Source organism: Rattus norvegicus, chromosome 8, assembly GCF_036323735.1.
Source record: "Rattus norvegicus strain BN/NHsdMcwi chromosome 8, GRCr8, whole genome shotgun sequence".
Taxonomy (NCBI): domain Eukaryota; kingdom Metazoa; phylum Chordata; class Mammalia; order Rodentia; family Muridae; genus Rattus; species Rattus norvegicus.
The window spans coordinates 118,916,421-118,944,203 of NC_086026.1; the positions used below are offsets into that span (position 1 = coordinate 118,916,421).

The 27,783-nt window shown below is 46.8% G+C and overlaps 2 protein-coding genes across 57 annotated transcripts in view; one reads left to right on the forward strand and one right to left on the reverse strand.

Annotated features, from left to right (window-relative positions):
• Positions 1–26,385, forward strand: part of Map4 (microtubule-associated protein 4) — a 142,413-nt gene extending 116,028 nt beyond the window's left edge. For 3 of the 50 annotated variants that reach the window (XM_006243813.5, XM_006243821.5, XM_039082640.2), the window contains 11 exons: positions 6,061–6,167; positions 7,126–7,347; positions 10,392–10,575; positions 11,301–11,360; positions 11,472–11,764; positions 13,602–13,715; positions 15,152–15,244; positions 20,223–20,304; positions 22,071–22,186; positions 23,862–24,051; positions 24,176–26,385. In XM_006243813.5, the coding sequence (XP_006243875.1) occupies positions 6,061–6,167; positions 7,126–7,347; positions 10,392–10,575; positions 11,301–11,360; positions 11,472–11,764; positions 13,602–13,715; positions 15,152–15,244; positions 20,223–20,304; positions 22,071–22,186; positions 23,862–24,051; positions 24,176–24,183 (1,469 nt within the window). In that variant the 3' untranslated portion in view covers positions 24,184–26,385. The remainder of the gene's footprint in view (positions 1–6,060; positions 6,168–7,125; positions 7,348–10,391; positions 10,576–11,300; positions 11,361–11,471; positions 11,765–13,601; positions 13,716–15,151; positions 15,245–20,222; positions 20,305–22,070; positions 22,187–23,861; positions 24,052–24,175) is intronic. The other 47 variants (XM_006243814.5, NM_001419954.1, XM_063265924.1 and 44 more) reach the window with 24 other exon arrangements.
• Positions 26,386–26,765: 380 nt separating this feature from the next.
• Dhx30 (DExH-box helicase 30) overlaps positions 26,766–27,783 on the reverse strand; it is a 32,134-nt gene continuing 31,116 nt past the window's right edge. For all 7 annotated transcript variants that reach the window (XM_006243831.4, NM_001013249.1, XM_017595799.3 and 4 more), the window contains 4 exons: positions 27,574–27,731; positions 27,388–27,491; positions 27,172–27,311; positions 26,766–27,092 (listed from right to left, as the gene is read on the reverse strand). In XM_006243831.4, the coding sequence (XP_006243893.1) occupies positions 26,839–27,092; positions 27,172–27,311; positions 27,388–27,491; positions 27,574–27,731 (656 nt within the window). In that variant the 3' untranslated portion in view covers positions 26,766–26,838. The remainder of the gene's footprint in view (positions 27,093–27,171; positions 27,312–27,387; positions 27,492–27,573; positions 27,732–27,783) is intronic.

The window sequence follows — 27,783 nt, forward strand, 5'->3', positions numbered from 1 at the left end:
ACTTCAGGATGTGACACAGGGCTGTAGTCTTTTTTTCTTCCAAGCCTGCGTGGTTCGTGATATGTGAGGATTTTGTTAGATTCAGAACAGGTTCATTCTAAAGAAGTATGTGCTGGTAGGACAAGCACACTAAATGACGGCAAGTCTATCCACTCACTCACCTGTAAATATGAATCCCAGCCCTAAGCTGTAGAAAGAGTGATTACCACGCCTACTGTTCGCCAGTCACTGACTGGGTACTAGAAACTCACTGTCCTTAAGCAACCTAACACCTAGTCAGGGGCTTGGGGGGTGACAGCTGAGAGCTTTGTGAGTCCTGAAACATTGTTCCGGGGAAGACATTTATGTCTGGGTTTTAAAAACAGAATTACTGACAGTTTAGAAGTAGAAACTTCCAGAATAAGGACTCAATGTAAACAAAGGCTTGAAGCCAGTGCTGGGTGTGAAGGTGCATGCTTCTAATAATCCTAGTCCTTGAGAGGCTGAGGCAAGAGGATTTCTCTTGAGTTCACTATCAGCCTGGACTATAAAGTGAGAGCCTGGCAAGGAAAGAAGCAGTGGAAATGGCAAAGGTTGCACGTGCTTTTGAGACCAGCCTGGTCCACAGAGTGAGTTCCAGAATAGCCAAGGATACACAGAGAAACCCTGTCTCAAAAAAACAAAAAGAAAGGAAAAAGAGACAGTGGGAAGGGAAAACCAGTTCAAAGCCTAGGTGGCTTTAATCGTTTTGAGCAGTATTTATATACAGTATTTATATACAGGATCTAGAAGAGTCTCACGGAGTCCAACTCACCAATATGTACCTCTAGGCTGTAGCTGGTGTTTGTCGCTGGGGGTTCTGTGCTGCTCCTGTACACGTGCTTCTTCCCTCACCCCCATCCGGGAATTATTTGGTTGTCATCTAGGAAAAAAAATGCATGAAATACATAGAAATGGGCATCCAGCCCTCAAATGCTGTACTGAGACATTTCTGACGGCTAACTACTCTGTTTCCTGGCAATGACGGAAAATAACACAACCCAAGGTCCACGTGGGGAAGACTCCCCTGTCCCTGGTATAGGTAGTGTGAACTGGAAAAAGTCAGACAACTATAGTTTTCAGCCTGATGATGAAGATTGAGGCAGGGGGATGGCAAGTTTAAGGCTAGCCTGGTTTACAGAATAAGTCTAACTTGGACAGCTTAGTGATAGATAGATAGATAGATAGATAGATAGATAGATAGATAGATAGATAGATAAATAGATAGATAGATAGATAGGGAAAGAAAGAAAGAGAAAGAGTACAAAATGTAGGCTTCATCTAATAACCAGAACATACACTAGAAAAGCCTCCAATGTACTAATATGAGAGAATACAAATGCTATGTAAATTAATCCATAAAGGACCAGAGCCTTTGTGGTTTCCCTCAGGTGATGGTCCACTTCCACTATTGGGAATGTCCCCCCCGCCCCCTTTAAACTATTTCTAACCATTTACAAGAAAAACCAGCAAAAAGGGCAGGGAGGACAGAGGCTGTGTCTCATGGCAAAGGACTTGTCCAGTATGATCTGGGTTCAATCCCCAGTACTTCAAAAGGACAACAAACCTAAAGGCTATAATTATAAACTGACTGTGGTAGGTGTTATGGTTTAAATCTCAGTTCACGCCAGGACAGAACACACCAAGCCAACATGTTGCCACATGGAAAGGTTTAATGAGAGAAGAATAGAGGAAGAGAGGAAAGTCTGGCCATGGGCACTCGATGGAAAGGTGGGGGAAGTGATCGTGAGAGAAGGGACGGGGACAGAGGGGAAGAGACCTGGGAAGCGAAGAACAAAGGGCAAGAGGGAGAGGGGAGGGGGCAAGCAGCTCCTTTTATAGTTAGGCACAGCTGGTTGTTGCTAGGCAACTGTGGGGTGGAGCATACCTTGCTGTTCCCAGGTAGCTGTGGGGGTGGAGCTTAGACAGAATGCCAACAGTGGGTATATTGGTGCTTGCATTTAGGAAGGCAGGTGACCCTGTCTCACAAAAATCAAAAACAAGAGGGGAAAAAAAAAAGCAAAGTAGAAATCAGTACGATAGGGGTGGAGTTGGGGATTGCTGGAAATTTAATTGTCTTCCAAGCAGGTAGTACCAATACTGGAAGGATTATTGGAACAGCCTTAGGAAGGGGTTAATATAAAGAATCCTTTGGGGTTGGGGATTTAGCTCAGTGATAGGCAAGCGCAAGGCCCTGGGTTCAGTCCCCAGCTCTGAAAAAAAAAAATCCTTTTTCAGACTTTTTTTGTGAAACTCTGGCAACATTTGGCTTATATCCTCCCATAGTGCCTCATAAGGATACCCCTGGGGCAAACAGGAGGTCCTCTGTGAAAAGTCACATCTGGATGGACAGCAGCAGTTCATGCTTCTGTGAACAGAAGCTGCAGTTCACATACAAGCAATAAGACTTCATTAAGAGTCTGTGTTGTTTACCGAAAACCCTCTGCCAGTGAAAAGTATTTAGTGTCAGCTAGAACCAGTGGCAGCAGATCTCATTTGGTGAGACCTTCCTTTAGCTTCTACAATACAGAAGTATTAAGTTGTTAAGTTTGTGACTCAAATAAATATACACACACAGAAAATGCTCTACACTAGAAAGCCTGTCAAGATGAGATTATATTGAGTCATCTTTTCCTGCTCCTCTTGGGTAAACATAACTCCATATTCCAGGCATAGCTTTGGAGTATATAAAGGAACCTGAAGGATTTTGAATCTTGGGACCTATGGAATAGTGCAGTGGGTTTCAGTGATATCTTATTTCTTCTGTACCCCTGGAGAATTCTAGCAAGTAGGTGGCAACAGCAACAGGATGAAAAGAGCAGTAGGTTAGGTAAAGCCATACCACCTGGGTGTCAGCCCTCCAGGTTTATCCTCTGACTTCCACAAGGACCCCTTGGTACCCCCTCCCATATTCACACTAAATAAGTAAATGGGATTTTTATTTTAAAGGATAGAAAAAGGGAAGCCTAGCAAAAGCCTAGTTGTAAACTTTTTCTGCCCATTCCCAACATTGAGCAGGCTGCCTGTGTGGTGGAGCTTATGACATATTATCTGCTCCACACTCAGCAAGAGCAGCTGTTGGCCTGATTCACCCACAGTGGCAGCAGTTTCAGGGATGCCCACCCATCTCCTGCCATCACCAGTCATAGAATTGTGGATATCTGTAAACTGCTTTTCTTAATAGTCTCACTCTACCTCTACCCAGAGGTAGGGAGAAACCTAGATAGGTTTTTTTTTTTTTTTCTCTACCCACTGCTGCCTGTCAGCAGGTCAAAACCAAATCGAAAACCTGTCCCTATCCCCCACTTGGCCTGAGAAACCCCAGGACATACATGTATTCTAACTCCTACATGTGATACCCAGGGAGCCAGGGATTGCTTTCAGTCCTTTCAAGCGGTGCCAATGTGGATTTAGAGCCTCAGTAAGGCCAGAGTGACATAGTAGGTCAGAATTTGTACTGCTAGGGCCCTGCATACTACATTTTACTTGAATTACAAAACACTAAAACAAAATGGGATAGAACCAGTGAATCATAGATGTGATCAGCTCAGTGAGACCCATCCTTGTGGGGATTAGTGGGTTCCATCCTTGTGGGGATTAGTGAATTTGCCAAATGAGTATAAAGTATTCAGTTCAATCATTTGAATAATAGCAAAAATATAAAATGATTCTCAGAGGGAAAAGGGACAGTAATGAAAAACCTGAACATTGTACTAGCATTGTTCAGAGTCTCTAGTGGAGAAAGGATATATGACTAAGTGCTAGTCAAAGGCTTTGTGATGAAGTATCCCAAGTTTGGCAAAAGATAGTAGCAGAAGGGTTGAAGAAAGTAGCCAGTGGTTCTAGTCCTGTTCCTTCCAGCACTCGGCAGGCAGAGGCAGTTGGATCTCTGAGTTCAAGTCCCTCGTGGTTTACATGGGAAGCTAGGGCTACACAGAGAGATCCTGCCCAAAAATGAATAAAAAAAGAAGAAACTGAACAAATTCATAGCTAGGCCTCTTTTTTTTTTTTTTTCTAAGTTAAGTTGAAAGTCAATCTTGGAAGCAGCAGTGAGGGACTCCTCAGAGAATGATTGACTTTTTAAACAGAAACCAGAGGACGTTGCAGAAGCAGGGTGTTTTCTTAGGGCTGTGAACAAGAAATAAACCCTTCATGCCTGTGTGCTTGTGTGTACGCAGCTGCATATGACAGGGTTGTAACGCCATCCCCTGCCTCTGATCCCCATTGCTGCTAGACTTTCTGGCCAGGACCTACTTACTACACACCAGGGTTACAAGCAGGCCTTTCCCTTGGGTTCTAAGGATCACCCGCAGCCTCCATTTGCTTGCTTTACCTACTGAGCCATCCATCGCTCCAGTCCCTAAAGTAGGGTTAGAGGGCAGGGGCACAGCATCCAGCTCAGCAGTAGTGTGTTTGCCTAGGATGTGCAAGTCGTGAGTTCCACTTTAGCAGATCCTGGGGTGGTCCAAGGACCTTAAGAGGAAGTACAAGTTTAGTAGTTTAAGCAATGAATCCACAATTTAATTCTAAAGATAGTCAGATAATCCATGCAGCACCACGAGGGTCCAAGATGAACTGTCCTTTCGTCTTTAATATTTATTGTTTTATTTCATAAGTAATTTTACTTGCATGTCTATGTATCACATGCATGCAGTGTCTATGGATCCTTTGAGACTGGATCTGTTTTCAACATGGGCATGAGACCAAACCTAGGTCGTCCTCTGGAAGAGAAGTCAGTGCTCTTAAGTTTGACATCTCTCCAGGCCTTGTTTGGTTTTTGAGACAAGCTCTCATGTACCCAGACTGGCTTCAATCTCACTATGTAGCTAAAGATGGCCTAGAAAGCTGGCTGCTCCTGCCTCTCCCAAGACTGGAATTACATGCCCATGCTTTACCTCTTAATACTTTCAAGACATTAGCATTTCTATGACCTGTTTTCATATTCTTTTGACCTTTTTGTGGGGGCATGGATTGTTGACCTTAGTAGATGAATTGATACCTGGACCTGTGCGAGGTGGCACAGGCCTGTTATCACAACATTCAGGAGATTGAGGGAAGAGGAACAAGAGTTGAAGACCAGCTTCTGATATACTAGAGCCAGTCTTCAGGTAAAAGAAGAGCAAGCCGTGGGATGTAGCTCAGTTGGCAGAATGCGTTCATCTAGCATCCCCACAGCCTAGGTTTGCACCACATAAACTTGGTCTAACAGTACAGCACTCGAGAGGTGAAGACAGGAGACTCAGACCTCATCCTCATGTATGTAGTGATTTCCAGGCCAATCTCTGCTACTAAAACACCAGCAACAAGAGTTACTGGACTTTAAGGAGTTATTTATATGATCTATTTATATTTGAGAATTTTTTTGTTCAGCAACTGTCTTTTGGATTTAGGTTATGGGTTTTGTGCCAGTCAGAAAATCTCCACATTAGGGCTACACGTTTCACAGTTGTCGCAGTGCTCCTAGGCGTAGCTTGCTGACATCTGAAGTATCTCTCCTCTATGGAGAGGAGTTTTTCTGGCTTAGGCTGATGACTTTATTTTCCATGGCTTTTGGCCTTGTTGGAAATCTAGGTCACTGTTGGAATTGGAGCAGCTTAATCTCACATCCTCTGCAGCATGGTTCTTTACAGGGAAAGGAAGTAAGGGAGGTTATTGAACCATCTGGCTCCTGCCCCATCTCTCAGCAACCTTTATTCTAAGAGATAGACTATGGCAGAAGAAGTGATTTTTGTCCACTTTGGCTGACAGAAGCTCTTTGTTAGTATCAGGGGAAGGGAAACTAAACCTTAAAGGCTGTTTCCTCATGCAGATCATCAGGGTAAATCCTCCTTTGATTCCTTCACATAGTGAAAAGTGCTCAGAGCTCCTAGAATTGTTGCGATCCCAGGGATAACACAGGCTGCCCATTCTCGGCAGCATAGTTCTTTGGGGTTCTTCAGAATGGTGTCCCAGTCATGGGTCTCTCAACAGAGCCTTCTGTGTTTAAAATAGTTGTAAAATACATTTGCTCAGAATAATTCTCGTTGACTCTCCACCCTTTAGGAGTATCCCGGCAAGAAGAAGGAAAGGCTGCTGTTGGTCTGACTGGAAATGACATCGCCACTCCACCAAACAAGGAGCTACCACCAAGCCCAGAAAAGAAAGCAAAGGTAGGTGCTAGAGTGAATGGTGGTTATCTTTTTCTGTAAGTTTTTAAAAACCTTCTGCTGTTATTGCTTGAATCATGAATGCAGTTTCTTTTTTCTGAGCTGAAAAGTCTTTCTTCAAATTTAGATGCTTTTAGAAAATATATCCCATATTCTTACTTGGCCTATACCAAATTAATTAATTCAAAATCCTCTGCCTTTGCACTTTTATATCTGTGTATTTGTTTTCTATGCTAGAGGTTGAACCTAGGAGCTGTACTTCCTAGGCAAGTGCTCTGCCACTGTGCTTTTCAGACAGGGTCTTAATATGTCTACACTGCCAGTTTATAAATGACTTACCTTTCACTTAACTAACAGCAATGAGCAACTGCATACTTATCCTGAAATCTATTTGTTAAAAACAAAACAAATGTTTTCTTAGACAGTTCATGGCTTCAGAAACTTCCTCTTGAACTTGGTAAACATGTAGGTACCACATTCTGTGATACGCTGCCTTGTCGAGACATAGGTAGAAGTGTAGGGTGTGGTCCCTGTGTACCTTCAGTCTCGGCAGTTTGCCTTTATTTACACAGTTCTTACAGCTGCCAAAAGTTAGTGACAAAGATATTATTAAAGTAAATAGTTTAGAAATCAAACTATTGGAGTTTGTGGTGCTATGATTAAGAAAGCATTTCCACAGACCTGGGGATGTATGTAATGTAGTTCAGTAGTAAACATGTGCTTAGCATGCCTAAGACCTTGTGTCTAACTAAAAAGGAAGAGAATCGCCTGGGTGTCACTTTACTGCTCAGTGAGCTCAGAAGAAAGGAATGCCGATTTTCAGTTGCATCGATCCTCATTGCTTATAAGTTTACTTTGAATTGTGCAATTTATACATTTTTTATTTGTTTTTATTCTTGTCTGTGTGTTTGATGTTCTTTAAAAATTAAAAATTAAAAATTAAACAACCATCAACCTAAAGCCTTTGGCCACCACTCAACCTGCAAAGACTTCAACATCGAAAGCCAAAATACAGCCCACTTCTCTCCCTAAGCAACCAGCTCCCACCACCTCTGGTGGGTTGAATAAAAAACCCATGAGCCTCGCTTCAGGCTCAGTTCCAGCTGCCCCACACAAACGCCCTGCTGCTGCCACTGCTACTGCCAGGCCTTCCACCCTACCTGCAAGAGACCTGAAGCCAAAGGTAAGTAGCCACCCATACACTTCCCAGAAAAGATTCCCCTTGAGTTGGTGTCCATAGACAGGCTCTTGTTGCTGCAGACGATGAACTGACGGAACCAGGAAAGGGCAGGAAGGGCAGTGGTGCTTTGCAAGTCAGTTTGGGTGCCCAGGGCTGCGACCGTGACACTTGAAAACCTTTTATTCTTTTCCCCTTCATCTGCCATGATCAGAGGCAATATTGCATCTACTTTCATTTTTTCCATATACTAATCAGGTACTGTTGGGATCACGTGCTTGCTTACTTCCAACTCAGCCATTTGTCTTTCTCGTCAAACATCCTGCAGAATAAAGTGTTCCCCATCACTCAGCAACATGCTGACTCCTCCTGCTGAGCTGAGCTCCGGGTTCTGAGGTCACGTGACAACTTCCTTTGCTTTCCGCCTTAGGCAGCTTCTCCTGGGTCACTTGTGCTGTTCATCTTCAGTTCACAGCTGCACTTGCTTCCTTGATCACTCCTAGAGGGAGGGAGAGAGGATGCAGGCCGATGCTGCCTTCCTCAAGCTTTTATTTAATCTGAGAAGGACTTTCAACCTATTGGTAGCTTAAATCACATCATGTTCCTATGATGACCTGGCTGGTGTTCTACTCTAATCTAGTCTTAGGTTGGAACCCTTTTTAAGAAGCTGAGAAACCCTGTCACAGAGTAGAAATAAGGTTCTTTCTGAACCTCACTTATCCCATTTTGGATTTTGTAGGAAGTTACTTGTTTGGTTAAGAGGCTAGAGGGAAGGTGACTGACATCAAGGACAGGGCTCCTGGCAGGGAAGAGGAGGCTGTAGGATGAGATGTGTCTAGTGAGGTCCACTCCGTAGTCATAAAGTGAAGTGTACTATACTGCTTTCTTGATATACATAACTCATTGAAATTTCTCAACTGTCCATAATATAAATATTGTTAGTTGTATTTTTTAAATCTAGGCACACTTAAAGCTCAGTCAAATGCCTTCCTAAGTAAATAAAGTCCATGCTGATAAGTGACAGGGGTATGGTTTGAGCCTATGTCTCCATTTCTGATGCCTGCCCCCCTACAACACTGCTTTTTGCTATGCAGTGTTTTAGCAGCAGTTCATAAGCAGCTGGCTGAAAGATGTGACATGTATCTAAGCACAGTGGGCATATATTTAATCAAGTCCAGCATGCAGGAAGACGAGGAGTTCAAGGCTAGTTTGAACTACATAGCCAGCATTGACAATATCCTTGTTCTTGTCCTTCAGATAAAGACGAAGACTTTTGGCTTTTCAAGAGGTTTCTCTGCGTAGCTCTGCCTCTCCCAGAACTTGTTCTGTACAGCAGGCTGGCCTTGAACTCACAGAGACCCACCTGCCTCTGCCTTCTGTGTGCTGGGATTAGAAGATATGAGCCACTACTGCCTGGCTCAGGAAGACAGGAAGTCTCCTTAGGCCACCTCTGCCCTTAAAGTGGTAGATTTATAGGATCAAACAGTTAGGGAGCCTGTTCACTCTGATGTGATTTCTACCATATGTCACTTTTTTAAAAAAGATTTATTAATGTATGTGAGTACACCATAGCTGTCCTCAGACACACCAGAAGAGGGCATCAGATCCCATTACAGATGGTTGCTGGGAATTGAACTCAGGACCTCTAGGAGAGCAGTCAGTGCTCTTAACCACTGAGCCATCTCTCCAGCCCCATCCATCACTCTTATTTGATCATTATTAGTCCTACTAGCAAAATAATAAGGTTCTACTACATTGTTCTAAATCATAGTCATAGTTTGATTTGATCCTCAAAATGATTAGTTTTGTGACAGGCTCTTACTGTGTAGCTCTGGCAAGCCTGGAACACTCGTGCATGTTCCAGTACACAGAGCTACACAGTAAGAGCCTTTCACAAAACACACACACACACACACACACACACACACACACACACACACACACACACACAGGAAGAGAGACAGAGACAGAGAGAGAGAGAGAAATTTGGGCTGGTGAGAAGTTATAATAGAAGAGCTTGAGTCCCTGCTTCTGATCTTTAGTTTCTGTATAAGCAGTTAGAATTCATTTAAGGGTGTTTTGTTTTGTTTGTTTGTTTTGTTCATTCTTTCTTTCTTTCTTTCTTTCTTTCTTTCTTTCTTTTTTTTTTTTTTTTTTTGTGGTTCTTGTGTTTTTCCAGACAGGGTTTCTGTGTAACCCTGGTTGTCCTGGAACTTGCTCTATGTGAGATGGGACATGGAATCTTGCTAGTTGTTCCTTGTTTTGTTCTGTTTTTTTCCCCAACTCTAAGTTTCTAACCCTCATTTGAACAGTGTCCCTTAACTGATGTTGGTCAGGCCACCCCATTCAGTCTCTAACATCATACTGTCACAGCTGGGCTGGAGCAATGCTGTGTTCTAATCTTCTTTATTCAAAGAAAGAAGGAAAGAGAAAGAAAGAAAAGAAAAAGAGAAAGAAAGTCTGGGACTCATTGAGATTCCCAAGGACACACTGTCTTGAGCCAGGCTCAGCTACGGCTGTGCCCGCGGCTCCCTTGACTGGGAGCTGCTGATCTTCTAGAGCTCCGCGCCCTGTTGTACCGCTCTGGGGAAATGTTACCCAAAAGAAGGGCTAAATTTAACTTTTCCCTTCTGGTCCATATGTTTATTAAATCTTAACCAGTCAAATATTTTCAGTGAATCTCAGGTAAAAGTAGGTTATGGTGTGATATACCCTTTAGGGTTACTCTCATTGGATTGATGTAGATTGATTAACTTCAGAGCACAGGGCTTCTTACCTTGCCACTTGCTCTGGAGAATGAACTCTGTTAGTGCTTTGGTTTGGAGTGTTTCGTTTTGGTTTCACTCTGTGGACAGGTCTGTTCTAGAACTAATACTTGCCTCGTTCATAAGCAAACATCTTCCATGTTACCTGGAGTCCTTGATCTTAGAATTGTTTATTTTCAAGTCAGTCACTACAGGAGGGTCCATAGTGTTTCCTATCTTCTGTGCAAGCTTCTAAAACCCTCTGGGGCCAACACTAACCTGCACATGCTGCCTTTTCATTTCCAGCCAATTACAGAAACTAAGGTTGCTGAAAAGCGGACCTCGCCATCCAAGCCTTCATCTGCCCCCGCCCTCAGACCTGGACCTAAAACCACCCCAACCATTTCTAAAGCCACATCTCCCTCAACTCTTGTTTCCACTGGATCAAGTAGTAGAAGTCCATCTACGACTCTGCCTAAGAGGCCTACCAGTGAGTGTTGCATAGTCTTCCTTCCCATGCGAACCAGTGGGGGGAGTGAGTGTGTGTGTGTGCATGCACGTGCATGTGTGCGCGTGCGTGTGAGTGTGTGTGTGTGTGTGTGTGTGTGTGTGTGTGTGTGTGTAGGGTTTTGCCTTTGCTTCTGGCTGTAATGCTGACGTTGTAGGAACTTCATACAACAGTCCTCGGTGTTCTAGATCTTACATGTGACGGCCAGGCAGGCCCTGAGTTTAACAAGCCTACATCTCTGAGTTAGCTTAGAAGCTATGTGTATTCAGAAAAATCTTTAACAAAGGTGACTCCTATGAATTCTCACATGATTTTGTTAACTCTTTGTCATTGACTCCATAGATCCCAGCAACCTAGTGTTTGTGAGTGCATCTCTCCATGGCAAAACACTTCATTGTGTGCAAGGGGCTAGGTTCAGTCTCAGTCATGCAAAGAGAAAGAGGGGTGTGGAAAATTTAATTTTAATTCCATAGGCATATTTTGTAAGCTACTGCTGTGTTCAAGCTGAAGTCATCTTTGGGACTTAGGATAGGAGAGCAGGGTGCGGTGCCAGCCTTGTGTACTGTGCATTCTCCGGGTGGCTGTTTAATTTTACACTGTGTCCTAGAAACAAGCAGTCACCAGGTCAACATGGACATTTTATAATGGTCAGATGAGTAATGAATCCCAGCAGACCTCTTGTTAAATATACTAATTTGTTTGTGCAGCCACCAAGACTGAGGGAAAACCTGCTGATGTCAAAAGGATGACTGCTAAGTCTGCCACAGGTAATGCCTCCGTTACCTGATGGGAAGCCTAATGACCCTGCTGTCCTTCCCCGGTTCTAGGACACCCCCTCCCTCCCCTATGATGTCCTGCTACTTCTCATTTCTTTGCAGCTGACTTGAGTCGCTCAAAGACCACCTCTGCCAGTTCTGTGAAGAGAAACACCACTCCCACTGGGGCAACACCCCCAGCAGGGATGGCTTCCACTCGAGTCAAGCCCATGTCTGCACCTTGCCGGTCTTCTGTGGCTCTTTCCGTGGACAAGAAGCCCACCTCCACTAAGCCTAGCTCCTCTGCTCCCAGGGTGAGCCGTTTGGCCACAACTGTTTCTGCCCCTGATCTGAAGAGTGTCCGCTCCAAGGTCGGCTCCACAGAGAACATGAAGCACCAGCCAGGAGGAGGCCGGGTGAGTCAGTGAGTTTGGGGATCTTAGCATTCCGGCTGGTGCTGCTCCTCTGCCACAGCCGTCACATCCATCATTTTGTTCAGCACCAGGGAATGTCAGTCTGGGTTCTTGGCACTGCAATACCAGGGAAGGCCTGGGCTGTGTTGTGTTGTTTATCTTCCCATAAGGAGCTCCTGATCCGTGTGTTGGAATTTAGGTTTTTCATTGGGAGGTAGAAAGTCTTCTATTTTATAGAAACTCTAGAAAGTTGGATGTATGGTTCCTCAGAGCACCTGGAAGACAGAGCAACAGAATCAGTGAGTTTGAAGCCATGGCTGCAGAGGTTAGGGAGTATGGAAAGAAAGCTTCAGAAACTATGAGGGTAAGAGACGCTGGATATGAGCCCCATTTATTCATGATTCTTCCCAGACACATTTAATTTCTCCATCCCTTGATATGAGAGGAGTCTGTCCAAGGGAGAACTAGGGTACTCATGAACACTGTGCTGTAAAATTAGCCACATTACAGTTCTGAGCATGGATGGTGGCTCGGACTTTAATTCCAGCAGAGGGAGATAGGCAGGAGGACCTCTGAGTTTGTCTGCATAGTGAGTTCCAAGACTACACAGAGAGACTGCTTTTTTTTTTTTTTGTGGGGGTAGGGGTGGGGGGTGGTAGTGACAACAATAAAGAACATTCTGGGGCCAACAAATTAAGGGGAGAAAAGTACCTACCACCAGCCCTGACAAAATGAGTTCAATCCACAGAAACTCTGTGGGAGGAGGAGAAAGCTGACTTCTACAAATTATCGTCTGACCTCCACACATGCTGTACACAAATGGGGATGTGCATGCTTGTATACATACACTAACTTTTTAAAAAAGAATGTTCTAGTTGCATGGGTTTCAGTTGTGTCAAGTGTTAGCAGCTATTGGGAGCCCAGGAGGTACGAAAATGGTAGCACAGTTCTCCTGAGACTGTCCTTGGCAAGAACATTCTGTTAGCATCCAGAGGATGATACTTAATTGCATTAATCCAGAGTTGTTAAAATTGAATAGGGTGCCTGGCGAGATGACAGTAGTTAAGAACCCAGGCTTAGTTCCCAGAATCCACATCTGTGGCTTACCCCTTCATATGTAATCTGTGTTTAAGGGAGCCTACTGCCCTCTTCCAGCCTCCGTGGCACCAGGCATGCACGTGTTATGTATATGCAGAACATACATAGAACATTTAAAAAATTAAATAGGCACAAAAATACAGCATTTGGAAAATGTTGATGAGGACGGGGATCATTCTGGGAAAAGGGCCTCAGAGTTGCTTTGGCTGTGGCACAACCAGCCCAGTGTCTGGGCTGAGCCACAGGTGACCTTATTCCCCCCTTCACCCTTCTTGGTCTTCAATGCTACAAAAACTCCTAAATAACTTGGGCTGCTGTCAGGTTATTGTCTGTTACTATGTACCTGATGAATGTCATGCTTACCATCACCAGTGACCGTGACCATGTGCTTGATCTAGCAGAGCATTAGAGTCAAGAGGGCACTGTGATTTAAGATGACAGTCTCACACATGCTCACAAAGAAACCACTGATTTAATCTTGGTCTTTGAACTATTTCTCCATAAATACATGATCTCTTCCTGTGTTTCATTTCTGGACTGTGATTCTTCTTTCTGTGCCCCTCACCCAGGAGTCTCTGTGGATCTAGACTAGGAATATCTTGTCCTAGAGGCAAGGATGACTGCTTCTTTCTGCCTGCCATCCTGGCCTTGCTTTTGTCTTTTCCTACCTTCTTCCTTCCTTGGCATCTGGGCTCTCATCTTGGTTTGAAACTTGCCCTCCACCCCCTTTATCTCCATCCAGGCCAAAGTAGAGAAAAAAACAGAGGCAGCTACCACAGCTGGAAATCCTGAGCCTAATGCAGTCACTAAAGCAGCCAGCTCCATTTCGAGTGCACCGAAGCCCCCTGCCGGGAAAGTGAGTTTTATTTAGGTTTACCTCTCTGAGGTAAAATGGGAACACCATTCTCCTAGCCTGAGTCATTTCCCCTTCTATTCCACTTTGTTCCTGTAATAACTAGTTCCTGCTTCTTCCTGTGTTCCTCCCTCTAGCTATTGACTCAGCCATCAGACAACTTTTATTTCAACCCTGAAAGCTAACCAATTTGTGAGCTCATACCCCATTGGAGACTTAAGTCAGCCAGATGAAGGGAACTTGAAACTGTCAGACACCTCCTTGACATTTCAAACTCATCTGGTATGCATGCAAATGCATCAGACCCAGGTTCTTGTGCAGAAGTCAGAACCCTGTCTCCTGACTGTAAAGTTGCTGCTAGGTATGGAGACTGATGCGTCTGTCTGGCTAAAGCAATCCACTGTTAGTCACGAAAAAGTCAAGGACTTTAAAGGAGCAGGATATGGTAAGGTACTGGGGTCCTCAGCATGAGTTCTAGGTTCCATTGGCAGCATAGCACATTCCTTTGCAAAGAGCCTCTAGTTCTGAGAGTAAGGAGGGCAGGAAGGACTGTTCTTCTTGAGAGCTAAAAGCTCTGTTACTCTGTAACCCACGACTAGGATGCTGTAGTGCAGCCTGGCTGTGCCCTCCTGTTACATCGCTGTAGCACCGTTTTGATTGGTCTCTTTGATTATTATCTATTCAAAGATGTGCAGAACCAGATGTGTTTGCTATAATCCTAGCAGAGCTAAGGGTGAGACAGAAGGATCAGGAATTTGAGGTCGGCTTAGAGTATACAGCAAGTCCTAGGCGAGCCTTATCTACATAGTGAGACCCTATTTCAAAACATCAGTGTTTCTGAAAGAGATGGGTGGAGGAGTAAGTGCAGCTGAGGCTGTTCCCTGTGCTCCCCCTAGTGTCAGGTTCAGGGTCATGTGACCTTTTGCCTTTTTATATGAACAATGTGTCTTCCTTCCTGTTGTTACCAGATCTGTGCCCTTAGTCAGCTGCTCAACAATTCTTACAGCAGCCTTTGTTTCTGGGGGTGAGTCTGGCTGCAGCTGTTCCATGCCCCAGTTCAGAGCATCTGTATCCTTGCTGAAAAAGGCTACGGACCTTGAGTCCAGCTTTCAGAGAAGGGTCTTACCAAGAAGGTAGGGCCATATTTGGTTGGATACCAGGGGCCTGCTACCATATGAGTCTTAGAAACTACAGCCAGAGCAGTGAGGCAGCCGTATAGCACTGTGCAGCCTGCTTCTGTCTTGTGTTGTTCCCTTTCTTACCTCCACATCCCTTTCCCTGTGTTTTTAACCCCTATCCTAATAAGTGGGGGCAGAAGTTGAAGTTACTCTTTGTTAACCATTGTGATCACATGTGGACTCACTGTGTGCTCTGTGTCGGTTCTAACCAGCCCTCTCCTTTTGTGTTTTCCCTTCTCTTTCTATTCTCTAACACTCCAGGTCCAGATAGTCTCCAAAAAAGTGAGCTACAGCCATATTCAATCCAAGTGTGGGTCCAAGGACAATATTAAGCATGTCCCTGGAGGTGGCAATGTAAGTATAAGCTCTGGCCAGTTGTCGTAAAAGGCACAGACCCTGTGGGAAACGCAGGGTGGAAGTGGGGGTTGGGGAAGGTGTGGGAAGATGATATGGAGTACCTTTCCTCATGTGAGAGGATCACAGTGGCCTGGGTTAGTCCCTGACTAAGAACCAGTCCTCCATCTGAAGGGAACTGGACGGCTGGATTTATTTTGGAGGGTGTTCTGATGATCCCCTAAAAAACAGCTTGTGATGCTCAGGTAGTCTCATCCCATCACCATGTGCGAGAAGAGGCTTTGTGTTTTTTTCTAATGGAGAGCCCTGCTCTGAGGGCCGAGAGCCCCCATCGCTGGGGATGCACAGACTTGGCTGTGCCTGGGCAAGGCCCAATCCTGAGACAGGTGCCCAAAGCCTCCAAGGCTGTGCTCTGAGCTTCGTCATTGTAAGATTGGTATTAACCAGCATCACACCCTCCCACTCCTGCTTCTCTCTGTTGCTTCCTTTGTGTTCGCTTCTCTTTCTGCTCTCTGTTCTCTGTCTTCTCCGTTTAGTCCCTTTTCTCTGTTCATCTAAACATGTTGTGGCTTAGCTTTTTGCATGTATCAGAGGTGCTGGTGATAGTAGCTCACAAGGAGACCGGTCAGGGCACACAGCGCGTCCCTGTGACGGTGCCCAGGCACGGCTGTCCTGGATACCCACGTACAGCTCCAGCTCTTGCCCATTCGAGATACGCTGGCCCACCTTCTTCATTATGCTTGGCTCCTCCTTGCCATCCTCAGCTGTGGGGGTTCTGCTTTCCCTTCTCCTTTTCCTCTGCACCCCTGCACAAAATGACCTGGCCATTTTGCTCAGGGTCTGCAAACATCCTCTGACATTTTATTTTGAGGAATATAGCCAATGTTCCTTCCTCCAGTCAAACCTCTGCTTGTGCATCTTTCCTCGTTAAAACTCACTGTGAATCTTTTTTGGGTTTGTTTTGTTTGTTTCATTTTGAGACAGGCTTTCTCTGTTTATTTAGTTCTGGTTGTCCAGGAATTCACTCTGTAGACCAGGTTGGCCTTGAATTCAGAGATTACCTAATCCCAAGTGCTGGGATGAAAGGTATGTGCCACCACTACCAGGCCCACTGTGGTTCTTGGTGGCAGGAGGTAGTGTACCTGATCAGTTGGTGGGTGCCACATATTTGCAGCTTCGGGTGAGGTCGGCTGCAATGAGTAAGATTTTGAAAGACAATGACAGCCTCTGGCCAGGGTAGACACTGATCCTTGTGGCTTTTCTCTGTGCCTTCTTGGCTTGGGTAGAAATGTGAGTGAACAGAAATTCTAAGGGAATTGGGTTATTGCTGCGTGTGACAGGTTCATTGTTTTGAAGTTTTAGAGTATGTATCTTATGGAACTTGCCCAATACTCATGGGGCCATATGTTCAGTTCCCAGCATGGCATAAACAGGTGTAGGGACACGTGCCTGTAATTCTAGTACTCCCCCAGAATCTCAAAAAAAAAATATTCATTGTTGTGGTAGCAAATATAGTCTATGCTATGTAGTCTGCTGTGATCTTTTAATGCTGCCTACTCATAATTTCAACCAGGTCACTGGAAGGGTGAATGTAGTTTTTAGGAGACTGTCTAGAGAGGAAATTAGAAAAGTGTATAGTAGTGTTTTCAGGCTGGAAGGTTGAGAGCAAACAGCATGTGGACAGAGTGAATGGAAGTGATATTTCTTCTATAGCTCACGTCAGTCTCTCCATGGTACTCCCATAATTATTAACATTCTGGTGAACGTCACAAGCTTGAGGCAGTGGACAGTGGGTTTAGCACTTGCCACACAAGTATGTGGACCAGGTCTTACAGAGCCTCAGTACCAACCTTAAAAGCCAGCAACCTTAAACGCTCACATACAGTCCTAGCAAGGACAAGGTGGCAGTCTGGCCCCGTCAGTGAGGAGAAACCTTGCCTAAATCACACACATGTAAGCCCCCACACAAGCAAGTATGTATTCACACGTTTTCCACACTCACATATATGTGCAAGAAACAAGCGGCAGTTTCACCATGCAGTCCCAGACAGTATATCGCACACATGTTGCACTGACCACTAGGATACCAGGCTGTGATCAGAAGCCACTCATTGCTCCCCCAAATGCTCCCAAGATGCAGACCCAAAGAATATTGGAAACGAAAAGAAATTACTCGTTGGTCATATGTTTTATTTGCTGCTGTAGCTGGTCCTAACTTAAGACTTTTATGCAGTTTGGATTCTGTTTTACCCTTGTAAGTTGGAGAGTAAGTGCTCAGACCTGTGGGCAGCTCATTTCAACGGCATGTATTAGTATGTAAGATGTCACAGAGTAGCCATACAGTGACAGCCTGTGATTGAACATATACTGAGGTGTTCCTTCAATAGAGAGGAGTCTAGTGTGCTGACATACTCCTTTAATCCCAGCACTTAAATTCAAGGCCATCCTGGTCCATATATTAAGTTCTAGGACAGCCAGGGCTACATAGGAAATAGTAGAAATTGAATAAGTAGTAATTAAATGTACAAATTAATAAAGATAAATATGTGGTATTGCTGGCTTCACCATGGAGGGGAACCCAGTGAAGGAAGGAAAACACATATCTAGGCCAGGAAGAAAACCTGACTGCAGATACCTCCCGCTGCCTACCACGGAGGCCTTGTTGAGCGAGAAGACTCAGACTGTCAGAAATACAATAGATGGGTGCACTGACTTATGGGCCCCTTTCTCTAATCTTAAGATGCAAGGTTTAAGCTATTAGAGTTTTGTTGTTGTTCTTGTTTGGTTTTGGGTGAATGAACTGCATGTTCTGTTCTAGAGTCTTGGTGTGTGTGTGTGTGTGTGTGTGTGTGTGTGTGTGTGTGTGTGTGTGTGTGTGATGTGACTCATGCATAGATTTCAGAGTTCAACCTTGATAAGCTCCCCCTGACAAGGTCTTTTGTCTTTATCCCCAGACAGTCGGGGAGCTGGTGGGGGATCACTCTGTGAGTTGTGAGCTGACAGGTGCTGACTGTGAATCTGTGTGATACTAGCTGAAGACTTGGACCGGGTCCTTACATTGCAGGGTAGCACTTTCACCAATAGAGCTCTCTCCCTAGTCCCTGTTCTGCGGAATGTTAATTCTGCTCTGGTAACCTGTATTTTCATTAGTGTTCCTTTGTCCCGCAGTTTTCTTTAAATTGGCTTAAGTTTACATGTTACCCCACATTTGGCATGACTTTCACAGGTAATAAATAGCTTCTCTCTATCAGTCAGTAGTGGTGTGCACTGTCAGGAGAGGGGCTTGAGTGGAGTGTGTCTTGTATTCAGAATGCTGTCTTACTAGCTTTTCCTTCAGTGAGGTGATAAAGTTAAGAGAGAAAGAAAGGGAGTGAGTGCCTTCACATTTTCAAAGAGCTCAGCCCCAGATGGACAGAACGGCCTTGTTAGCTTCCCACAAGCAATCTCAGGGATGGAAAGTGACTCTGCTTCAATATACATTAGTGGACTAGTTCATGGAACATGTACTCTCTGAGGTTCCAGGACTTTGTCTGCCCTGAAGCCGGACAGTCATCTTAGACCCGGTATCCAAGGCCATAAGTTGTATCTTTCAAAGCAAAGCAAAGCATAGAAATCCAGCCACCTCTGCCTCCTGCAGTGCGTGGATTAAAGCCGTGTGCGCCTGGTGTGCATGAGGCGTCAGGCAGTTCTGTCTGTTCAGTATCCTCTAAATAGACATAGATCTATAAACGAAAGCCTAGGAAGCCTGAAGAAAGCAAGAAAGCAAACTGCGTATGATCAGAACAGACTTCTGGGCACGGGGTCTAGGGCTGCATGGGACTGCACCTGCACAGCTGCTCTTCTGACAGCCTGGAATGGGGTAGTTAGTGTTCACAGAGAAGTGCATGTCTTCACAGCTAGAAAGCACATGTAAAAATTACTGTGAAAAGTCACCACATGCCCTATCCATGGTATTTGCTTGTAATCCCAACACTCAGAGGCTAAGGCATACATGAGCAAAAGTGAACTTATCTCAAAACAGAATACATGTTGCTAGCTGAGGATACTGTGGTTTTATTGCATTACTTATGTATAAAATGTACTAAGTGGGACTGGAAAGATGGCTTAGTGGTTATTTGATTCTCAGTGCCCACTGGACATCTCAAAGCTCTGCAGCTTGTTTCAGTAGGTCTGGCACCAGATATGCAAGTGGTACACAGAGGTAACATCCAGACAAATATTCCAACACTACCAATAAAAATGCATCAAAGATTAACTGTTCCGGGCTGGAGAGATGGCTCAGCGGTTAAGAGCACCCGACTGCTCTTCCAGAGGTCATGAGTTCAATTCCCAGCAACCACATGGTGGCTCACAACCATCTGTAAAGAGATCTGATGCCCTCTTCTGGTGTATCTGAAGACAGCTACAGTGTACTTATATATAATAAATGAATAAATAAAAAAAATTTAAAAAAAAAAGATTAACTGTTCCAAGGGTTACATTGATAACTTTATTCTACCTCAGTGTTGAGTGGCAGCCATTTAGGCACAGTACAGATCATTCTGTGACCCTTTTGTGCATTCTATTCTATCTGGGAGACTGTGTCCTAAAGCGCAAAGGAGTCCAAAGCCACACACATGACTGTGGTTGGCCTGGGGGCATACACTGAAAACCCTGGGTCTCTCAGTGTTGGTTTAGCTTTTTCTGTTTAAGGAGTTGATGAGTAAGCTTTTGAGATGGATCCAGAGCCTGGATGTTGATGTTTATACCCTGCACAGTGGAGCAGGTCTGAAGGGCAGAAAGGAAATGTGGGGCTGCGCATGAGGATAGGGGTAAAGAGCCATAGTAGATCAGGGTTCTTTAAAGCGCTTTAGGAGGTGACCTTGACCTTGAACCAAAAGAAAGGGGAGTAACCAAGGGAGTTGGCGAAGGCAAGGTGGGCTCCTTCACAGCCTGTGTCTTGTCTCTGAGGATGTTTGCTTTCTGTTTTTCTGCTTAGGTTCAGATTCAGAACAAGAAAGTGGACATATCCAAGGTCTCCTCCAAGTGTGGGTCCAAAGCTAATATCAAACACAAGCCTGGTGAGTGGCTCTACCTGTGGCTCTGAGAATGACTTTGGAGGGTCATCTGGGTGGCCTTCCATCTGGGAAATTTTCATGACATCACAACTGGGAGCCGATTCTAGGGAGGTACTTGCTACGTGAAGACCCACGTGGACGTCCACTGGCATAGTAGTCTGCTTATTTCAGTGCTTGAAAGTAGAGACAGGAAACACAGATCCAATAGGCAAATTCTAGATCCAGTGAAGAGATTGCAAGGAAATCTCCTGACATTTAACCCCAGTCCTTCACGAGCATGTGGACCCACACACATGCACATGCATACGTGAATGCACACTATACACATGAAGGAAGTGAAACTCTTGAGATGCTTCCTTCCCGGGTATGTGATGGAAACTGCACGGCTTTCCAGCTCTGTAGGGATGGCAGCAGGGGGCTGCTTTGCTGTTGGAGGAACAATTTGTTGAGTCCATTTCCACAGCTGCTCCCTTGTGATATTTACTTCCTGTTCCTGGCAGTCTTGTGTGCTGAGTGCGGGCACTGATGATCAGGCCCACCCTCCCACTTTAGCGTTCCTGGAGCTAGTGCAGGAAGGGGAGACTCATCTCAGATCCAGTAACAAATGCAGCCCCAAGCAGACCTCCTCCATGCCAACTTGACAGGAGAAGGGGGGAAGGATTCTGCACCTGAGGGTCCTAGCAGGACCGGTGGCGATCACTGGCAGCATCGCACACAGGCTTCTGAGAAGAGCCTGAGCACTCGCCTTGGCTCAGCTCCACCTCCGAGCAGACAAGCTGTTGTGAGTCTGTGAGTCTTACTCTTAGACGCTGGCACTCAGCTGGCAGAGCTGAGATCTCATGAGGTCACTGCCCAGGTACACAGAACATTCCCATCTCAGTGGCTCCAGTCTAGGGTGTTTGTGTTACTTTCTTGGTTTTGTTATGTGGTTTTTTGTTGTTGTTGTTGTTGTTGTTTTGTTTTTTGTTTTTTTTTTTTTGTTTTTTTGAAACAGCATCTCACTGTGTAGCTCAGACTAACCTGGAATTCACTGTAGCCCAGGATAGTTTTGAACTTGTAGCAATCCTACTCAGCCTCCTAAGTATTGGGACTGTGGGGTCCAATGTAGAGTGTATCCTTTTTTGAAGGACCAAACCCTGTGGTCCTTAAGTAATTGTTTATCCCACTCCCCTTTTATCTGGGAAATACACTTTATATGAGATGGCTCTGGCCCTAATGGCACTGAGTTAAGGACTGGTTTTGCCAGGGACAGCTCCACAGTGAAGAGACCTGGTGAGTTTGTCAGGAACCTGGGTAGGTGAGGGTTGAGAACAGTTGGATAAGAGGGGCATTCCTGTCCAGTCTACACTTCTCCTAAGCCCTGGTCTCAGTGTTAACACATCCTTGCTCACTTTCCCCCCAGGCAGGGAGCACCGGGTCCTGTCAGCCTTTTCTCCACTCACACTTGTGAACATGCTCGCTCTGCTTCACTCTTCCTCCTCACTGTGTGGCTCAAGCCATCAGTGTATCCCATCCCCGTCATTCACCAAGTGTTAACTTGAGCAATTGAGAAGAGTTGTGGCCCTGCCTGGTGGGGCACTTAGGAGAATCCGTGAGACTTGGGGAGCCAGGAGCCAGCGCAGGGCAGCCTTGCCTACAAGAGAGGGATTGTCACTGCCTCTTGTCCTCTGAACCACCCTGGAGCTGTTTGCTTTCCTTGTTTTTAGAAGGGACTAATGCCATCTGTGCCATTCCTGTTCTGCCCCTCAATGTCCTGCTCTTTGTTCCAGGTGGAGGAGATGTCAAGATCGAAAGTCAGAAGTTGAATTTCAAGGAGAAGGCTCAAGCCAAAGTGGGGTCCCTTGATAACGTTGGCCACTTGCCTGCAGGAGGAACCGTGAAGGTAGTGAGTGGGCCACCAGTACACAGCTAGAGTGGTGTGTCTCCCTGGCAGTTGGAATGGGGCTTTAGTGGGCCTGTCACCGCCCCTCAGTGTCTTTAGGAGTCACTTGTTCAGTCTGCCATTGCCGTCTCCATCTCCACTCTTAGTCCAAAGGGAGGCAGCAGAGGGAGGAGCCCAGCCCCCCGAGAGCTGTGACCAGCCTCACTGGGCCTACCCCATCCATTTTCTGAGGAAGTGTGGGTTGGAGCACAAATGACAAAGCTGGCTGGGCTAAGCAGTTCTTACTGTCATTTTCAACTGCTAGGGACAGGGGCTGCTGGTGCCATCCTGCCCAGACTCTGGAAGAGCATGAGAGCAGAGGCGAACCTCTTCCATCTCTGCCATTGGCTGGGCCTCTCCTCTTTGCTCCCTCTTGACTTTCCTGCTCCTCCTCCTCCTCTTCTTCCTCTTCTTCCTCCTCCTCCTCCTTTTCCTCTTCCTCCTCCTCTTCCTCCTCCTCTTCCTCTTCCTCCTCCTCTTCCTCCTCTTCCTCCTCCTCTTCTTCCTCCTCCTCCTCTTCCTCTTCTTCCTCCTCCTCTTCCTCTTCTTCTTCTTCCTCCTCTTCCTCCTCCTCCCCCCCCTCCTCCTCCTCTTACCTCCCACCTTCCCCACAGTATTGTGAGACCTTTTGTGTGCCCAGATCCATTTACCCTTCATTCCGTGTCATGGGCAGCTGGGGAGGACCCATACAGGTTGCAGCTTACAGACTCCCGAGCAGGAAGCTGCTGCTGCTATTCAAGGAACACGAGCAGGGAGGAGGAGCCATCAGTGCCTGCCTTCCCTCTGGGCCTGCTGCTCCTGCAGCTTCCTGTCCTGTCCTCTGGACACTCAGTCAACTTCTAGGGCTCTTTGCTCTTAGGGTTTGACCCTGTGGGACTTGAGGCTGTCCTCCTTCAGTCTGAGTGGGGCACTACAGACCTGCTGTCCTGTTCATGACCACAGCAGGAAGGGATTGCAGCTTTAGATTGACACTCAAAAGACTTTCTGTGCCGAGTTCTGTGTCACCTCTGTTCACTTCATCCCCTAACTATGTCTGCTCTACTCTGGCCTTGGCGGACTTCCCAGGACATGTGCTCACTGAGAGTCCCCACGGCTCCCAGCTGCGTAGGGACTGTCCTTCTGTTGAGCTCCACAGGTTTTCTTGGACTGTTCCTGGTCACACCTCTGAGTACCTTCTTCTGCTTCCTCTCTGTCCACAGGCACTAGAATTATGTCCAACATAAAAGATGCTCCACCATGAGGGGACCTTACCACACACATGAGCAGGCAGGGGGCTACTTGGTTACCAAGAGTCTTTCAAAAGCAGTGGGTGTGCCTGGCCAGGGGCACCCCTACTTTCCAGCCAGCTGTAGACCTCTGCTCTGTGCTCTTCAAAGTTAATGCTGTCTGTGGTTGTCCCTATTTTTAATTTGGTATCAACCTTGGTGAGACTCACAGTGTTCCATAGTGAGACTCCCGAGAGTGTCATTAGCTCAGCAACTTCAATCTTGATAGTCAGTGTTGGGGAAGAGAGATAAAGACCTGATGTAGAGCTGGTGGGTGCTGGGGGGTGTGCAGGGTGGGAAGGCTCACCTCCATCACCCCATTCCACTCCCTCCCCAACTGACCCTTCACTGTCTCCCCCACTGTTTCATTGTAGACTGAGGGCGGTGGCAGTGAGGCCCCTCCGTGTCCAGGCCCCCCCGCTGGGGAGGAGCCAGCCATCCCTGAGGCTGCGCCTGACGCTGGCGCCCCTACTTCAGCCAGTGGCCTCAGTGGCCACACCACCCTGTCAGGGGGTGGTGACCAAAGGGAGCCCCAGACCTTGGACAGCCAGATCCAGGAGACAAGTAAGTGGCTGGGCTTGGCCTAAGGGCCAGCCAGGGGCCCCGTCACTGGCTGAAAATTGAAACTCCTTTGTTTTATGACTGGAGTGTGGCCTAAATTTTAACAAAGTAACCTTTTATCTTCCAGGCATCTAATGATGACATTCTGGTCTCGTCTTCCATCTCCCCTGTGTTCCCTCTCTTGTCTCCCCCCTTGTTGCCCTCTCCCATCCCTCCTCACGTGTCACTGCAGATTGAGACCTACAGGCTGACGTTCCGGGCAAATGCCAGGGCCCGCACCGACCATGGGGCTGACATTGTCTCCCGGCCTCCCCACTTCCCTGGTGGCCCAAGCTTGGGGTCTCGGGCCCTGGGCTCCTTTTCCCGGGCTGTCTACTAGACTTGTAAGCTCTTGGGTGCTGGGCAGCCCCTTTAGGCCTCCTTCCCTCCTGTCTCGCTTGCTCAAGGCAGCCGCAGCCCTGCTGCCTTCACACCTCCTTCCACCCTTTCTGGGCCCAGCTCCAACTTCACTATCGCACCCTTCACTGCTCTATGGAGAAAGGTGGGAGGGGGTGGGAGTCTAATGGGATCTCTGTGGGATCTAGGGGTGAGGGGCTGGATTCCAGCCTTGGCCGTTTGGTTTTTTTGGACCAAACCCAAAAGAAACTGACAAACCCTCCCTCTCTTCCCTGGCTCACCCTCGAGAGACTAGTAAAGGTGAACTCCGAGTGGAGACCAGCACCGACCGAACCCCCTGGAACCCAAACTACTGCCTCTCCTTGACCCCATGCTAGAGGCCACCATGGAGGTGTCACCAGGCCCTTTTGCTGCCCTGCCTCAAGTTAGTCAAGGTTCAGTCCTCCTTGTCCCCACTGCTTATTGTACCTGAATAGCTGCTGTCTCACTTTTTTCCTTCTTTTCCCCTTCCCAATAACCTATGAACTGGTGGTGTAGTTTGCAGGTTGAAGCTATGTCTAAAAGAGAGTTCTCAGTAGGTGGTGAAGGAAGCAGAGGAGGAGATCCTGAGTCTCCACTGAGGAGGCTGTCAGGCATTGGGGTCTGCCCTACTCTGGGCAGCTTGGATCCTGTGGGAAGAAGTGGACTATTGCCTAGTGGAGTTGGACAGCCAGGTGGTCAGCGTGATGGCTGTGTTGTGTATATTTGCTGCTTTTCTAACAAGAGGCTGGTTTTGGCATCTATCTCATTCCCTGGGAATCCGGTGGTTAATGTGTGATACAAAACCAGGGCTGGAGAAACAGAAATGAAGGTCAAAGTCCCTGGTCTGTACCTGCAGGCCATGGCACCCAAATCCTCATATCTAGGGGAGCCTGAGATGTCCAGAATGCTTGTGAACAGTGGGGAATCAGGTGTGAAAATTTAAAACTAAAATGCATGAGACTGAGGCCATCCCACTTTTCTTCTGGTGTGACTGGAGAGGAGGAGCAGGAGAGGCCAGCCGTGGAGGTGCAGCCATCCCAGTGTGGTCTGCTCATGGATGGGATGGCTGCAATATTGAGAAAATCCCGGGAATTGTATCAACACAAGATTCTTATTGCACTTGTATTTTTTGTATTAAAGTTTGCATGGTTTCTAATAAAGAATTCAAACCTAAGTTTGTATTGAAATGGCCTGGGAGTGTCTAAGGGCTCCTCTGGTAGGGCATTTTCTGCTGGGCAGATTTGCCTCTCAGGAGGCTGACCCAGACTTGACCCCCCCCAGGCCCTCCTTCTAACACAGCCTCGCCTCTGCTTGGGTGTGTTTTTGAGCAGGTAGAGGTCTTCACTATCTCTCTGCCAAGGGAGGGTATCCCTGGGCTTGAAGGTCCTCTCCATTTATGAGGTAGCAGTTACTTTATAATCTTGACATGGAATCCCTAGCTCTCTAAGCACACACAAAGAATTATTGCGGTCTGTAGAAAAAAGGACTGCCAGAACTATGCTTGGAGCCTGCATTGTATTTTGCAGCAAGAAGGGGGCCTGATGGAGCTGGGAAGGACGCAGTAGGGATCAGGGTAGTGATGGCTGAGGGCATAAAGGTACTTGCTACCCTCCTTGATGTTAATCTTGGGGCCTTGAAGATGCTGATGAAATTGTCAAGAAACAAGTCCATTGGCCAAGGATTAGAGAAAGGAAGGCAGCCCAAGCTCTCCAGGTAGCTCCCCGAAAGGATGCCACAAGCCAGAGAACCTGAGAAGGCTGGTCTAGCAGATTGGGACCACAGGCCATGTGGTGTGCATACTTCGAAATGTTTGGGAATAAGATCTTTTCTGTACTTTACAGTTTGCTCATGGCTTAGCCATTTCCTGTGTCTGTAATTGTTGTACTGATTTAAACAATAAAGCTGCCTGACATCCCACCATGCCCTGTTGCTTCTGTACTTACTCATTAGTTCTTCTCTTCAGCTCTTCCCTCACCTGAGTTATAGGTGTGGTCAGGGCAAAACCAAAGCCCAGAATTGGTGGCAGGATCCACATAAATCAAGGCTGCTTAGAACAGTGCTCTTGCTGTCCATACCCGTTAGGACACTGTGTTGTGGGGATCATTAGGAGCAGCTGTGCCAATGCTGGGCTTGACCAAACAGTTGGAATGTTGTTGGCAGCTCTGGTGGATCACCTGAGAGTATGGAGGTTTTAAAGCCCCTTCCTCCCATAGGACTTGGGCCACTACCAACTCTGTATCTATCCCTAGCCAAGAGCCAACCCAGAGTCCCAAGAGGAGCCTTTGGGAGGACAGCAGCACTCACAAGGGATAAATATAACTTTATTTTAAATAAACATTTGCACTCTGTACATAGCCCCAGCGGAAGAGGGGCTCAGTCATCAGCTGTCTTGCGCACGTCAAAGCTGCCACAAGGTCCCCGCAGTAGCTCTGCCAGCAGTGCAAGCAGCTGCCCGTGTTCTTGCTGCACACTAAGAGGAAGTGCAGCCAGCTCGCTGCGGAGGCTCCGCTCCACCATCCTTCCTAGGGCCCGCCGAAGCTCCCTTAGCAACCGCACAGTTCGTGAATCACCTTCCAGCCGCAGCAGGTCACTGTCACTCAGTGAAATGGTGGCCCGACGTCCGTCATCTGGAGAAGGGGAAAGACATGTTGGGCCATGCCCCTGGGGGCCATGAGTACCCCTTGGGGTGGTGGGAGGGGTACCCACCTCGAATGTGCACGTCCCCATCTGTTAGGAGCAACACAGCTAGTGGGTGCACCTGGGAAGAATCTCGAACAAAGACGCTACCATTGGACTTGACGGCCATGAAATATGTCAGCCATCGGCTCCGTAACCGGGTGGCCTCCCTAGGGAACAAAGTGCTGTGTGAGGCTACACCTCTGGCCGTTCCAGGGCCCTCTCACTCTCCTGCTTACCACTCACCTGTTAATGGTTGACTTGTGCAGCAAGATGTTGCCAGATTTGGTCCTGTAAGTGACACTGTTGGGTTTGAACTTGCCTTGCCGAGTAACCTTACCTTGCCTCACCTAAAGGGAAGAAAGTAATGTGAGCAAGGCGTTGGAGAGAGGTAGGGACTGGTGAGCACCCGACTGATCCTGAAGGAAGCACCTGGATGAGGTTGGGGTAGAGGCCAGCCATCAGCACACCCTTCACCAGCTCCTCTTCCTCGCTGTACTCATTGCACTGAGCAGAGGGCAGTGTGCAGTCAGAGGGCTTTCCCACTAGGAAGGCCTCGTAAATATTCTCTGAGAACTGCTTGATGAGCCCTGGGGAGGCAAAGTGCAGTGTGAACAGAGGCCTCAGGCTTCAGGACTGGGC